Source organism: Lycorma delicatula, chromosome 13 (assembly GCF_047948215.1).
Source record: "Lycorma delicatula isolate Av1 chromosome 13, ASM4794821v1, whole genome shotgun sequence".
In the NCBI taxonomy this organism is placed as follows: Eukaryota; Metazoa; Arthropoda; class Insecta; order Hemiptera; family Fulgoridae; genus Lycorma; species Lycorma delicatula.
The window spans coordinates 54,319,501-54,334,317 of record NC_134467.1 but is presented as its reverse complement, the minus strand read 5'-3'; the positions used below and the strand labels follow the sequence as shown (position 1 = coordinate 54,334,317).

The 14,817-nt window shown below is 30.0% G+C and overlaps 1 protein-coding gene across 9 annotated transcripts in view; it reads left to right on the top strand.

Moving 5' to 3' along the window:
- The first annotated feature begins 9,035 nt into the window (after positions 1-9,035).
- Pfrx (6-phosphofructo-2-kinase/fructose-2,6-biphosphatase) overlaps positions 9,036-14,817 on the top strand; it is a 181,204-nt gene continuing 175,422 nt past the window's right edge. For 5 of the 9 annotated variants that reach the window (XM_075380859.1, XM_075380856.1, XM_075380860.1 and 2 more), the window contains exon 1: positions 9,040-9,418. In XM_075380859.1, coding sequence (XP_075236974.1) covers positions 9,274-9,418 — 145 coding nt within the window. In that variant the 5' untranslated portion in view covers positions 9,040-9,273. Of the gene's footprint in view, positions 9,419-14,817 lie in introns of all 9 variants that reach the window. The other 4 variants (XM_075380854.1, XM_075380851.1, XM_075380855.1 and 1 more) reach the window with 4 other exon arrangements.

Sequence of the window (14,817 nt, the reverse complement as noted above, 5' to 3'; positions counted from 1 at the left end):
AAATTGTTCCTATGGCCAGCAACACCCCAGTCTTAGACTCAACTGAAAATATTTGGGCAATAGTCAAAAAAGACTCAAGAATGAATCGTACAACAAAAATTGACCTCTTTAAAGCAATAATATTACACTTTCATAATGAATAAGAAAAATCATCAAGTAAAGAGATTTAATACTTATGAAATCAATGCCAAATTGATAAATGAAATGACCGAGAATAACTGAGGGCATATTAATCGCTAGATACTCACAAATTGAACGGAAGATAAGGTATGATTTTTTTCTAAATAAACCTACTTTTTATTAAAAAATAATATCTCTGTTCGGATTAATTTGCACCCTATTGCGTACATTATTTATACTAGTTTAATTTAAAATATGAACAAGACATATTCTTTTGCAAGTAAACAAGCTATTTACAAGAAATACAAAAGCAAAGAAAAATAAGTAAAGTAATTCTTACTGAATGTAAAGAAATCACTGCTTGAGCTAAGGCTTTCTAGAATACATTAATTTATATACACCTTATTATTTTATTAACCTAAGTCTTTTGACCAATTTTTTTGAATGTTTTTACAAAGGAGTGTGAATGACAGATTATTTGCAATTACATTACATTCTAATGCTAAGATTTGATGTAAAATTAACAAAATTATGTTTCAGTGATATAAGTAAACAATGTAATTTTTAATTTAAGATGATCGGAAAACTTACAACATACTCCCAAGAATCTCCTTTACAAAATAAAAAAGAATTGTCTTTTGGTCGATTTGCTAAAGGGTAAGCTCAAAATACAGTAGGAATAATTTGAGAACATTCTCCTTTTATCAAACTCAGCTAAAGACAAATATCTATCTATTGTTGAAATGGCATGCAGTCACACAAGCTGCATACAAAATAAAAATATATTACAGGCAATATAATTTCATTCGCAGATGCTGCTTGAATTATTACCTTAAAAATAATTTTCTATTATCTTTAATGTGAATATTTATTTATACATATACATATATATATATATATATATATATATATATATATATATATATATATATAAGTATGAAAAAGATTTAAATCTTGAAAAAAGTACTTAATAAAAATTAACTGTTCATATTAATTCAGTATTATGAATTAATAAATGCACAAAGTATGTTTCCAGATTGCCTCCTACAACTTAAAGTAACAATTAAAATGAAGGATTTTTTTTTGTTTCTATGAGTGTAAGCACAAATGATATCAAATTACAGTTGCATCATACTTTTTGTTTTGCATACAACACTAAAATGCTATTAGTTTTACATCATGTATGTAGCAGTGAAAAACATCAGTAAATGAAGAATGCACAAGTATCAAATTTTGTGTTTCGCTTAAAAAAAATCACTGTCAGAAACATTAATGCTGCTTGAACAATCATACGCAGAATCAACAATGAAGAATTTTTGATTTGCATAAGCGTTTTAGTGATGTCATGTTAGTGTTGAAGATAACATTTGCAGCAGGCAGCTGTCTACCTCAACAAATGAAGAAAATGTTAAGCGTTGGAAATTTTGTTTTAAGTGATAGAAGAAAAACTATCACGGAAATAGCGCCAATGGTCGGGATATCAGCAGAAGTTGCAAAACTATTTTCCATAGTGTTCTGAACACACACCACATTTGTCCAACACATCATTCCAAAAATGTTGTCTGCAAATTGATAACTTGCATGATACTGACAGGAGACCGCATCAGTATTGTTGTTCATCAAAATTTTCTGAGAAAGATAATACCAGAGGTTGAGACATGGTGTTTTTTGTATGATCCATAAACAAGATGCCATTTGTTTGAGTGGTAGTCAACATAATTTCTATGATTACATAAAATTAATTTGAGCAAATTAAAAGTTATGTTGGAAGATTTTTTTTTGTACAGAGGGTATTGTTCACTATGAATTCATTCCTGATGGACAGACAGTTAACAAGGAAACTATGATGAAATCGTTTTGCCATAAATCCCCTAATATTATCTCATAAAGAAATGCAGTAAAACAAAGCGAACAAAAAATGTGAAATAAAGAGTTGGATTCTTTTCCATGACATTGCTCTGACACATGGACCCATGCTCATCAAATACGCCTAGCAAGGCACAATGTAACAACTCTGGAGAGCCATAGTCTCCTGACTCAGCAACAGCTGATTTTTACTTGTTTCTTCATTGAAAAATGCTCTGAAGGAAAAAAATTCAAGAACACTGATGACATATGCCGATGCAATGAAGCAGCCGAGGATACATCACAAAATGAGTTCAAAGAATGTTCCCAACAACTATACAAACATTGGCAAAAGTGTATAATGCCGAAGGAAACTACTTTGAAGGGAATATACTTCAAAATCTTTTTACACGAGCAGTTTTTGAAAAATAAACTAATTCCAGAAATGCTTTTCTCTACCTAGTATATTATAACATTGCCATAGGTAGGTGGAAAAAGGATTGCAACAGAAACACAAAAGCAGGAGAAACGTTACTTCCACAATATCAGCACCCATTACCTGTCTTTCACACCATTTCTAAGTACACTGTAACAGTTACTCTGCTGATATAAATTTATATGGGAACAAAATTAATTTACCAAATATTTATAAAGAAAGCTGGTAGTATTTATAATATATTAAATTATTATTTTAATAATAAAGCGCAAAACGAAACAGATAATGAATTCTGTTAAAATCGAGTACATAAATAAATTAATAAGTTTTTTATTGTGTAGGTACACAATACTACATTATGCATATCACATCAGGAACAGTTAGATATGCTACTCGCTGGATAATAAACAACTGCCCCAGCAATCCCCTCATTGGATGAAGGGAAACTATGGTAAAACTTTGATCATAGACTTATTACAAAATACACAATTAATTATAAATAAAAAATAGATGTATTTAAAGTTCATATTAATTATTTAAAATATAAGCACATGGAGACAATAAATATAGAAAAATAATTCACAATTTATAAGGCATTAATGAAAATTATACGAGTATATATTTATGTACACGTTGACACGATTCATATTTGTACGCACCAAACAATGATCTGATATTCTATACCTATTTCTTGAAATCTCATTTTGACTTTTTGAAGAAGCCTGAACAGATCACATTATACTTCAAACAGGAATATACATAAATCATAATACATACTTAATAACAGTGACAAGTTTACTTCTTTATTACGGCACTTTAAAGCTAAACAGTACGGTTCAATTTTATTGCAAAAAAGAAATAAATTATCTCATAAAAAACTGTTATCTAATAAGACCCCAAAAATGTTACTTTATGAGCAAACAGTTCATCCAAATAATAAATAAATATGCTGTAGCGTTGGATAAATTTACTTACGATATGATCTACAAATTCTTGATATAATTGCCATTTGTTTAAATTAATTCTCACACCACCTTACAACATTTTTAATTTATACGCATTATTTTTTTACATCTAAAAAACATTTACAGCAGTTTTAATGCTGTTTTTTAATTTCTAATTCGTTTTTTAACTTTTTTTCTTTTGTTAAAGCTATGAAAATGTGTGTGTATATATATATATTAATTTATATTTAACAGATCAACCCTAAGTACAGAATAATTGAAATAGGGTACTAGATCGTGGATACCGGTGTTCTTTGGTGGTTGGGTTTCAATTAACCACACATCTCAGGATTGGTCGAACTGAGAATGTACAAGACTACACTTCATTTACACTCATACATATCATCCTTATTCATCCTCTGAAGAATTATCTAAACGGTAGTTACCGGAGGCTAAACAGGAAAAGAAGGGTGATTTATCTTATTTCATTACATAAACAGAAGCGCTTTCGCAAACTTGATTCGTATCACCAGCTGCATATATTTATATATATTACAAAAACATCATAAACTTGCAATCCATGATAACATACTCAAAAATCTTTAAATTAAATTTAACTTATCATACTTTAAAATCTTATATAAAAGAATTTTAAAACTTTTATTTAAATTAAAATCAAAACAAAAGAGATAAAAAACATAAAATATAAAAATACAAACAATCGTTTAAAATTAAAAAGGTTAATCGATTAAGTTAAAATTAAAATCTAAAAATATAATTAAAACAAAAGATAAAAATTAACACTTTTAAAGTAAAAACAAAATCTTAAGCAAAGCAAAATCATATGCCAGCCGTTTCACTGAATTTATTCTACTAACCATATTAAAAGTTCAAATACTCATCACTATCATCAAAACAGATAGTGGTACTATCTACTGGCCTTTATAAAACTGTCATCCTTGTATACTGTCTGAAGGTTGACAATATTAAATTTATTCTTATGTTTGTAAATATAATACCGTTCTACAACGTCAAAACCCTTATTATTCCTATCCGTATCTAATTTTTTAATTTCTAATATTTTTAAGTTTGTCTGAATATTTGATATTGTGTGTTTATTTTTAATCAAATGATCTGATACATTTGAAAAACCCAGTTTACCTTTTTTATAACTTCTAAAATGTTCCATGAATCAAGTTTTAAAAGTTCTAGTGGTCTTACCAATATAAATATGGTCACTATCATTACATACAATTTTATAAATACCACTCAATTGTATACATCTGATTTATTATTACATATATTACTTATTAAATATTTTATAATGTGGTTATTCGTCTGGTACGCAGGTTTGAACTTATTATTATCATAAACCTTTCTAATATGTTTGACTATTTTATCAGTATACACATATTTTAATTATACACTGTCAATTTTTTGTTTCTTATTTATTAGTATTAAATTTGTGTTATTTTTAATTTTTATCATTTAATTATTATAAATAATATCTACCAACCTACTATCACAACCATTACATATAGCAATCTGTTTTATAATATTTAATTCTTTGTCTAAGTCATTTTATATACTTTATTTTTCCTATAATTAATTATATTTGGGTAGATTATATACATATATATATCCATATATTCTGCTCAAAAATAATTCAACTATTCATTCTCATTATTTTTTTCTTCATCTTCAGTCATTTGATTGGTTTGATGCAGCTCTCCAAGATTCCCTATATAGTACTAGTTGTTTCATTTCGGTATACCTCCTACATTCCTAACAATTTGTTTTCACTCTCGTACTGACTTAATAATATTATGAGTACATTTGTTATTATAAAGATATGATTTGGATTATGACTTATTATACTTTATACGGTTTAGCCTTTTGTTTATAAATTGCAACTCTGAGATACAGATGTTTTTATTTATAAAGACGTTATTAAAGTAATTTTTAAAAACAATAAAATATATTCTGAAATATTATTTCTAATACTTTATTGGAGTACAAAACAGATTCAACAAATAGAAATGTAAATGACGCGCAGAAAAACTCAACAGAATAAGTAAAACATAAAATAATCTTTTTAGTAAATATTATTTTATTATTCAAATTTTTATTAGACTAATATACATACATCAAGGCTCAAAGCAAGACAGTTAAATAAACAACCTATCTTCCAAATGGGAGGGTATTCTTACCTTTTCGTTATTCTTGAATGACAGAACTGGTAGGGTGGGCTGCCTGTGGATTGAGTAGGGGGCACAATTTTCAGTTCTGTGGCTACACAACAAGCTTAATGGTTAAACTGCCTATCGAGTAAAGACAGACAACACCTATTCAATATATTTAAGTTGGGTTGGGCACTCATTCTAACCCTTCCTAAAAAATAAATCCTACTTATCAACAAACATTTTATTCAAAACTTCCAACATTTTTAAAAAAGAAGTTTATTAAGCTCTTTTCAAAATTATAAAAAATAACACACAAGATTACACATTATTAAACACTACAAACTGATAAACAATATAACTCAGAACTATCTCTATGTAATATACTATGGAAATATGACTGTGCGCCATTTATAAGATGCCATCAACACAAACCCCCTCGTAAATGTAGTTTTGCTGGATAGCAAATTATCCCCAGGATGTGCTTGAAATAGATTTAAAATGAAAAATAAGTGAAGAAGTTTAGAAACCTGGTTAAAATTCAAACTCACTAGCCCACTGATGTGTCCAATCATCACCATCCAGTTGTGATATAACCAGAATCAGCTGTACTTTTCATGCTTTCTAACATTCTGTATATTTTTTTACTGTAACATTTCAATCATTATACTTACTTTTCCAGTGTTTAGAAATAAATTATTACTGAAGTTAAAATGGTTTGTTTTTATTTTTCTTAAATAATTAGCTCATATGTCACATCAAACTTGACATTACATAAACTAAACATAAGCAATCACATTAAACTTCAGATATAAAAAGCAAATATAATATACACAACACAAAAATCAACTGTTATTGATACCTTTCATAGAAATGGGGCACATAAAAGTAATTAATTACAACTGTACGTTTTGATGATGTAAAATTTAATAAAAAATTACATAATTAACAAATGTATAATTTAATAACATACAAATAGTCTTATCACTTAAAACTGAGTATTATCTGCAGCTGAACAGAGAAAAAGACTGGATAATGATTGGCAAGATTTTCCATGACCACATTTCCAGTTATTAATAAATTAATTGATTTGTATTATTTGACTAAAGTATAAACATCATTTTATCATGCTGAACTGTAAAAACAAATAAGAACTGAAAAATAAATAATTATATTATAATAATTTTATGACTTCCTGTGTTTACTTTAATCTGTTAGTAATTTTTATTAAAATGAAGTTTTTTCCCTGAAATTCCTTGTAAATGTTTAAATGGTTATTCAGTACAATCTTGGTTAATTACTGTAGTAAAGTTTGGTATATATATATGATTTTTTGGATTGAAAATTAAAATACATTTTTATTTTCATGGTACCTCACCACAAAAGCTTGAGAAAAATCACATCAAAATGACATGTAGGATATTGGTAAAAATAAACATTAAAATAAAATATTCGTAATTTATCTTCAAACTGTAAAATTTTTAATTTGGTTATTTTTTGTAATATATCAGGTTATTGTGTTATACTAATTCAGATTAAAGTAATTCTTGAATAAGTTAGTTTCTGGTTCCCGTCTTTCTAAATTAAATTAAAATAAAATTTTAAAAATGCTATTTTTAATCATGCCCAAAACAAGATAATCAACAGCCTAATATAATTATCAACACAGTATATGATTTGGTACATTTATTATTATAGAAATTCTAATGAATTATCACTGCAATAATGATATTAAAATAAATAAATAAATGTAAATGATGTGGCGTTGACAATTTTGAAGAATTTTTACAACTAATACTCTTTCAGTAGTAGTTCACATTTACTTAGTTTAACCCTTATACTAAGAAAATATAAATCTTAGTAATAGGTTAGAATCTAAGTTTTTGTACTCCTTCAGGTTATTCCACTAATCAGTCTATATATGCATTTTACATACTTATAACTATAACACATAATTTAACAAATATAAAAATTTATGAAGGTATTATACACAGAATATCATTATCAATGTACCGGAACGGCAATCATAACATCAAGTTGTAACCAAAAATCTAACCTCTATTTGTACAGCTCGGCAGTACTTATGTATTGTATTCTAAATTAATAACACACGGTATTAAACCGGTAAGTATATAATATAAAACCTAAAATATAAGTTTAAAATAAACAATGGATTGTATTATATAATGTGATTAAAGCTGAACAAAGAAACAGGCTTATTTCACTTGAAAAAAATTGAGGTTGTTATTGTTCAGCAACTCGGTAAAAGCGAACACCAAAAAGAAATGTTTTTCGTACAAAGGCATCATCGAGTCTGAATAAAAAAAGAAAAACACTAAATAGAATCGGAAAAGAACGCCAACAAATAATCTTAAGATAGTGTTACGACTTACTGATCCGAAAATAACGAATTAGGCGCATAAATTTTTGTTGAAAAGGAAATTGTGAGCTAACCGGGAAAAGAAGTTGAAAACATAATTATTCACAGTCATCCAATAAGGAAATAATCAATAAAAAAATTGGCTGCAAAGAAACTACAATCTGAAAACCAGGACGATGTCATCCTTAGAAACCAATTCTAATCCGTCATTATTGTTGGCACATCTATTTTTAAACCATATCGGCAAATGGATATATTGATCCCTACACAGTTCCTTTAATCGGATACCTTGGAAACGTTATCTTGTAGTTATAGGAACTACCCGCAGGAGGCACGAGTCTTATGCTATCTGTGGGTTTGTTCGACGTTGACAACTCGCACCCGGAATACCTTGAGAAAGTGAGGTTATGTCGTTTTATTTATACTTTGATAAGATTTGACGTCTAACTATGATCAATGTTATAAAAAACATGCCCATCGATTTAATACGTAAGTTTGTAATTTATCAGTCGTTTATAAATTTTGATAACTGTAGTTAAAATTAATTTATTTTTAAAAAAAACATTCTTGAACTTACTCAACATTTATATGAACTTCGATTACGTACTTATGCTCTTTATTACCTGAATAATAATGCGGTGGAATACTTCAATCTGTCATTATCTCAATACGATTCGATTTTAAAGAAACAAAACTGTCCGATTTAAAAGTCATAATGTGTTACTTTGAACTGTAATGAGTAAAATGTTAAGTTATGTATTCAACTTGTGTTTAAATAGAGGCAAATGCAGATTTGTTTCTCCCTGCTTAAATGTCTGCTGCAGACATTTTAACATTAAGAATATTCAGAAATCTTATAGGGTCGCTTTTTACAGATACGGAAGAATTTACAGGTATACTGGTTCTACGTTCGTGTAAAGTACATCGTAACGTGTACTCGATGTTATCACCCAAGTCGGCGATGGAACGCACGAACATGTTTTAGTTAGTACGTTCAAGGAAATTCCCGCACCGCTGACGATACGAAGTACGCGCAGTCGCAGTAAGCCGTATGGTTTTGGAAAAGAACGAGTTGCCGCTTTTACATATATGATTTCATCGGTGTGCCTATCGCTGACCCGTGTTACTAGTTACTGGCTTGTACCGCTAGTGTCTCTGGTCGTAGGCACGTCTGCTCGCTATATCTTACGCATTCGTGTATTGCATCGAACGCGTGTGCGTGCTGTTTCGTACGTACATTGTGATTTTTGTGCAAAGATAGCTCTGTGAGTTGTAATTTACAGTTCGCTGCTCGGTGGATAAACCGACACTCGGATCTGGTTGTATGGAAATGCGTATTTGTGTTTCCGTATCAACATCGTTTTTGTGATGGCCGTTCGTGTTTGTGATTATTACAAAGCTTCTGGTGTTCGATTTTTTACTTCTAATAACGATTTTTCTATGTCTCCTGAAACTAAAAGGCACGTCCCGCCTACGTCAGATACAATACAGACCAAACCGTTTCCAATAAGAGGTAAACAATTTTTTTTAATGTTGTCATTCCGTATTACTAGGCAGTTCTAGAATTTTAAGAAATGTTTGATTTGTTTTTTTTATCATTATAAGTTTGTATGCACTATGCACGATCACAATAGCTTGTTATTATTGAATACAGTTGTGCGTAATCGCAGTTTTTGTCAAGGCTAAGTAACGAGTAGGTAATCGGGCTTTACCGGCAAAATGCCATTTTATTTAATTAAAATGTTACGTTTTTTTCGAGTTGAAATGATTTTTTTTGTCGATCATCTAATATATAGTTTACATTCATCAGTAACATACTGATGAATTTGTTTTCTGTGCTTTTGGTTATTGAAAGTAAATACATTGTAATTATTATTAGTTAATTACAACTTAAACATTATAGATTATTTATAGTATTTTTTTAGTATATACTTAAATAGCGGTTGTTTGTTTAATATACTGCAACAAATCGGGTATCCGGATCCCTTATCTGTGAATTATAATTAATGAAAAGGCTTAATTTCCTCCGTTTATTCTTAATTTATTATTTTTATATGTGTAAACCTGTTTAATTAACCGTAGCATCTACGATAACGTATCTCTAATAATTGTCGTTTTATTGCTGTTCGTGTTTTGTGTATTATAGGACTCCATGAAGGCTTTTGTACGAGATTACGATATGTGATAGGTAACATGTGAAAGTGTCGTGTCCGACCGTTATTCCCACCCGAAGCTACCGAATAAAAAACGGAGACGCGTAATTTTTTTTTTGTTTAGCCTTGTTAATTTTTTTAATAGAAAATAGGTTTCAAACCGCAAGATTTATGAAACTTTTTATTAAGTTCTGCCGCATGCATTTTATCCAATAAATTCATTTCATCTCTTATCTATCGGTAACGAACGTGTTTTACGAGAATTTGAAGAATTTTATATTATCATCGTTTAGAAAAAAAAAAAAAATCCTTATCGACCGTTTCAACAGAATCACTATATCGCAATGCATTCTCATTCGTATATTTAAAGATTTTTTTTCACGTGAAAATTCAAGAAAATTAGTTTGAAAGAAATCGGATTAAAATAATGCAGATTACCGCTTTCTAGAGAGCCTTGATGGAGCTCTATACCGGTCTACTTATTTTTTCGTAAATTTTCTCCCCTCATTCTTTTTTTTTTGTTTTGAAGAGGTGGTTATTTTTTTGCTTTTGCATCTTGTTATTTTTATTCACAAAGACATTGTTTCTAGTTATGCCTTTCCATATTTTAATAAAGGTAAAACAGGTTTAAAAAAAAAAATTAACTTAAAAAAACACCACTAAAAACTAAAAAAAAATTATATATACAGTATTAAATTTTTCTTCAAATTTAGATCTTTTGAAGCCGGCGTCAAAGTACGTTTTAGAAGTTATCTGTAATCGTTTAGTTTGTCACTGGCTTCAAAAATTTTCTATTTAAAAATTGTAATTTGTGATTTATTTTATTGTAATTTTGTAGGCATTTTAAAACTCTTATTTATTAGTATTATATAACTTTATTTTACGCTGTTATACATTTTTAAAGCGTTTGTCGAGCCGAAAAAGCTCTTGAAAACCGATTTCACTTGTGTTAGTAGTACTGGAGCTACAGAAGTTACTGCAAATTTTCTTTACTTTAAACTGTTGTCGTAAATCTTAAAATAATTTTCACCTAAACAGACTGAATATCAATAATAAGAGCTTACAATTATAATAAATCTTCTTTTTTTTTACTTCATATATAACCGTTAAAAACTTGAAAAAAATAAATAAATAAATCATATAGGAAAAGAAAAAAAATAAATATATATATTTATTTATATACTCACTTGTATGTTTATATATACAACTGCGTTTTCATAATTATCAAGCTGTCGCTTTCTCGTTGTGAAGTTTTTAATGTGAGCGTGACAGTATAGCAGATTTATTTTTTATTTTTCGTATTCCTATAAAAGTCGGTACTGCTTGGCCGATCTGAGTGATTATTTTACGACTGTGTTGTTTTTTAGGCTTAAATTTATGCAATTAATTCCATTATCTTCAGTTATCGTCCCCCATCTATTTTGTGCGTATTTCTGGCAGAAAATTGCGCTAGAATTTCGGGAAAATATTAAAAAAATTATTACAATTTAAAAAATTAATAAAGAATGTCAAAAATGTTTTTTAAATATTAAAAAAAAAATTGAAAATCGAAACGAATACAAATTACGTAATGAAAGTTGAAATCGACATACGAATACATGGACTTTCTTTCCGTCGATGAGGTTACACAGAAGCTTTGAAGCTTGTACGTGGAATATGGAAATAAAAACAAATATTTATCGCGTAGGCCAAAAAGCGGCAATATCTTCAACAATCTTTTGAATCGCATTGCAATCATTCGTTTCCGCTTTTTTCTACCGTAACAATTCGCATAAGCAGCCGTCTAGAAATTCTCTTGGTATGCCTGATTTATGGCGCATTTTGTTTTCGGCTGCCCCTCATAGTCGTTATATTTTTTAGTACAAGTCGCCGTAAGCGGAACAGTGAAATTATGCGAATAGATCGCAGGTATCGTACTCGTAACTCCTGTTTAAATTACGTGTACATTTTAGTCCGCCTACGATCGGAAATTATTATCGATCCCGATGCAGTGTGTTCTGTTATAATGAAATCGGAAATAATGTATTTGCAGCGAACGTGAAACATTTCCCTGTTTCACAGCACAGCCCTCCATATCCATCGTTTCTGAAGTACTCGTTCTGCTCGCGAAGAGACTCGTCGATGTCTACTGTCGATTGTATTTTAAAAGCTTCTCGGCGCACACTTCTACGTAATAACGGAGGACGACCGAATAGAGATTGTATTATATACTATCGTTTTTTGCGTAGTAATGTCTTCACCGGATGGTAAAAAATCAGACTTTTATTTTCACATGTTTAAAATCGGATGTTATCAGCCGAGATCCTATTTAATAACGATTTTCAAGTGACGAAAGGTAAACGCAGTTTTAAACAGATTTCCTATAATTTTTTTCTTTAAATTTCAAACGCAAAAGGATTTCTTCCGTCTTACGAAAACGGTTTTTAAAATTGAAAATAATTTTATGAAATCTTTTTTTACGGAAGAACACCGGGTAAACACGAAACTCTTAAAAAGGTATGTTTGCCTGAACCATTTTTCTGTTGCACCTGCGTGACAGATGCGCCATTATTGTTCGATGTGTCTGCCCTTATCTGTACATGACTGTAAGAAGATTACAGAGACAAAAGGATCGATTCTCTGTAGATAGACCCCGTAATTATTAACTGTACAAGCGACCCGTCCCTACGACTTTCCGTGTGTTATTGTTTTTCTATTTTACAAAACAATTTGTTAATTAGGACTCGATTCTGTAAGAATGTCCTCAGTTGTATCGAGACCATCGTTTCCGTCTTCCATTGTATAAATGATACCGGCACAGTTATATTATTAAATAAATAAATCTTTTATTCTTTTCGGTACTAATACCCGTAGTACGTTATTTAGCTCGTATCGTTAAAAGATAAAAAATAGATGAGTTGAAATTCATATTAATTATTCGCATTGTAAACGCGTGAAAATTCACGTATTATGTTAATGAAAGTATTAAATGTAAAACATCACTCCAAAATAATACACAATTCATAAGGGGTTATTGAAAATTATTTTGAGCTCGTGTTTAGATACACGTTTAACGGATGCAGAATTTTTTTTTTTTTTAATTTCTGATTTGTATTATTTAAAACTTCATCGACAGAGAAATATTGTTTTTGTAAAAAAGAATCTTTAACTCTATGAATTTTCCATAAATGATACGGACAATATCATCGGTCTTACGGATATATCGAATCGCAAGAGTTATCGGGCTACCTATTCGATACGCGCGTATTTGTCGGCGTAGAAAATTTATTGAAGGTAATAGGTTTTAATTCTTTCTGTAAATAAAAGCCCCGCTATGTATTTTAGAGGAAATTATAATTTCCCGAATTTTCAACTCTCGGATATAACGATTGCGAAATAAAAATTTCTCCCTTCCGAATCGAGGAAGCGTATAAAATTCATCTTTCTTCTCAGAACCGGGTGCATTAATCTACTACCGCCCGCAATTATTATGACCCGCATAAGTAAAGTTTCTGAAGTACAATCGGCATCGGACAGATCAGATTTCTGCGAGTGAGATGGTGTTCATTATTTTACGGTCGTTCCTTGCGGTGAAAAACAAGGTACCTCTTGTAGCTCGGAAATCACTCGCACTTCAGCGAACACCTGCCTCTTATTCGATCGATGAAAAAAAATCTTGCGCGATTCGCAAAAAGATCGACCTTTCGTTTCCGACGCCCTCGCTATTTCTCAGTCAGAAACGCGCTATTTTTCGAAGTACAACTCCCTACATACGTTCGATTAACCGGTAGACCCTACACACAAACGTAAAGTTCCAACTCGCTGCATAAACGCGTATCAAAAATACATCGCTACATAGTCGGTATAACCTCAATTTTTTTTCGACTTTAAATCGAACGGAGCAGAAGAAGACTTGATCGATCTTCATCAAATTTTCACTCGCACAATTTCATATACACTGCTACATTATGTCTAAATTTCAATAAAATCGTAGTTTTTGAGATTTTTGAGCCGCAAAATTTTACGATTAGGTTTAAAGGAAACTCTAATTTAAGCGAATGGTATTTTCATACTCCGAGTACATCTCAAAACGTAAAGAAAATTCCCAGTCTGTTTAAATCTCGACTAAGACGCCTTTTAATATAAGGCGTTCTGCTCTGTTGACGAGTTCACGGGTGGCCGCTGGGATAATTAATCAAAATTTTATAAGGTCAGAGCCTGATGTCAAAAGATGTGAATTCTGCATGAACGATACGTTTTGTACGTTTGAACGGGGCAACTGAATGGATAGAATGGACTTTAAAATTTTAATCGTTTCTGTAGACTTTTAACCGCATTTTCTAGTTATCGATTGTTGACGATTGCGATGCGATTTTGTATTGTTTTTTACTCGTAAAAAGATTATTATTATTACTCCTCACTCCCACCATGTGACCGAAAGTAATTCCGTATTTTTCTTCGAAAAGCTTGCAAAAAAAAAGACGAAATGCTTACTATTTTTTTGAACGGTCTTATCATTTTTGGGAGTGACATTACCGTTTTTATATTTTAAATAAGTAAAAACGGGAGATTTTGGCACACACACGTTAAAAAAGTAAAATAAAATCGTAAAAAAACATCGTTTAAACGTTTATTGAAATAATATGACCCGTGCATGAAAATATAATTTATTTTTTGAGCGCACTTCAATAATTTTTAACACTTTTTTACTAGAATTAAATACATAATTTAATCGGATTTGTTATCTCTCGGCTTCTTGTTTTGCGTTTTATTTAATTAC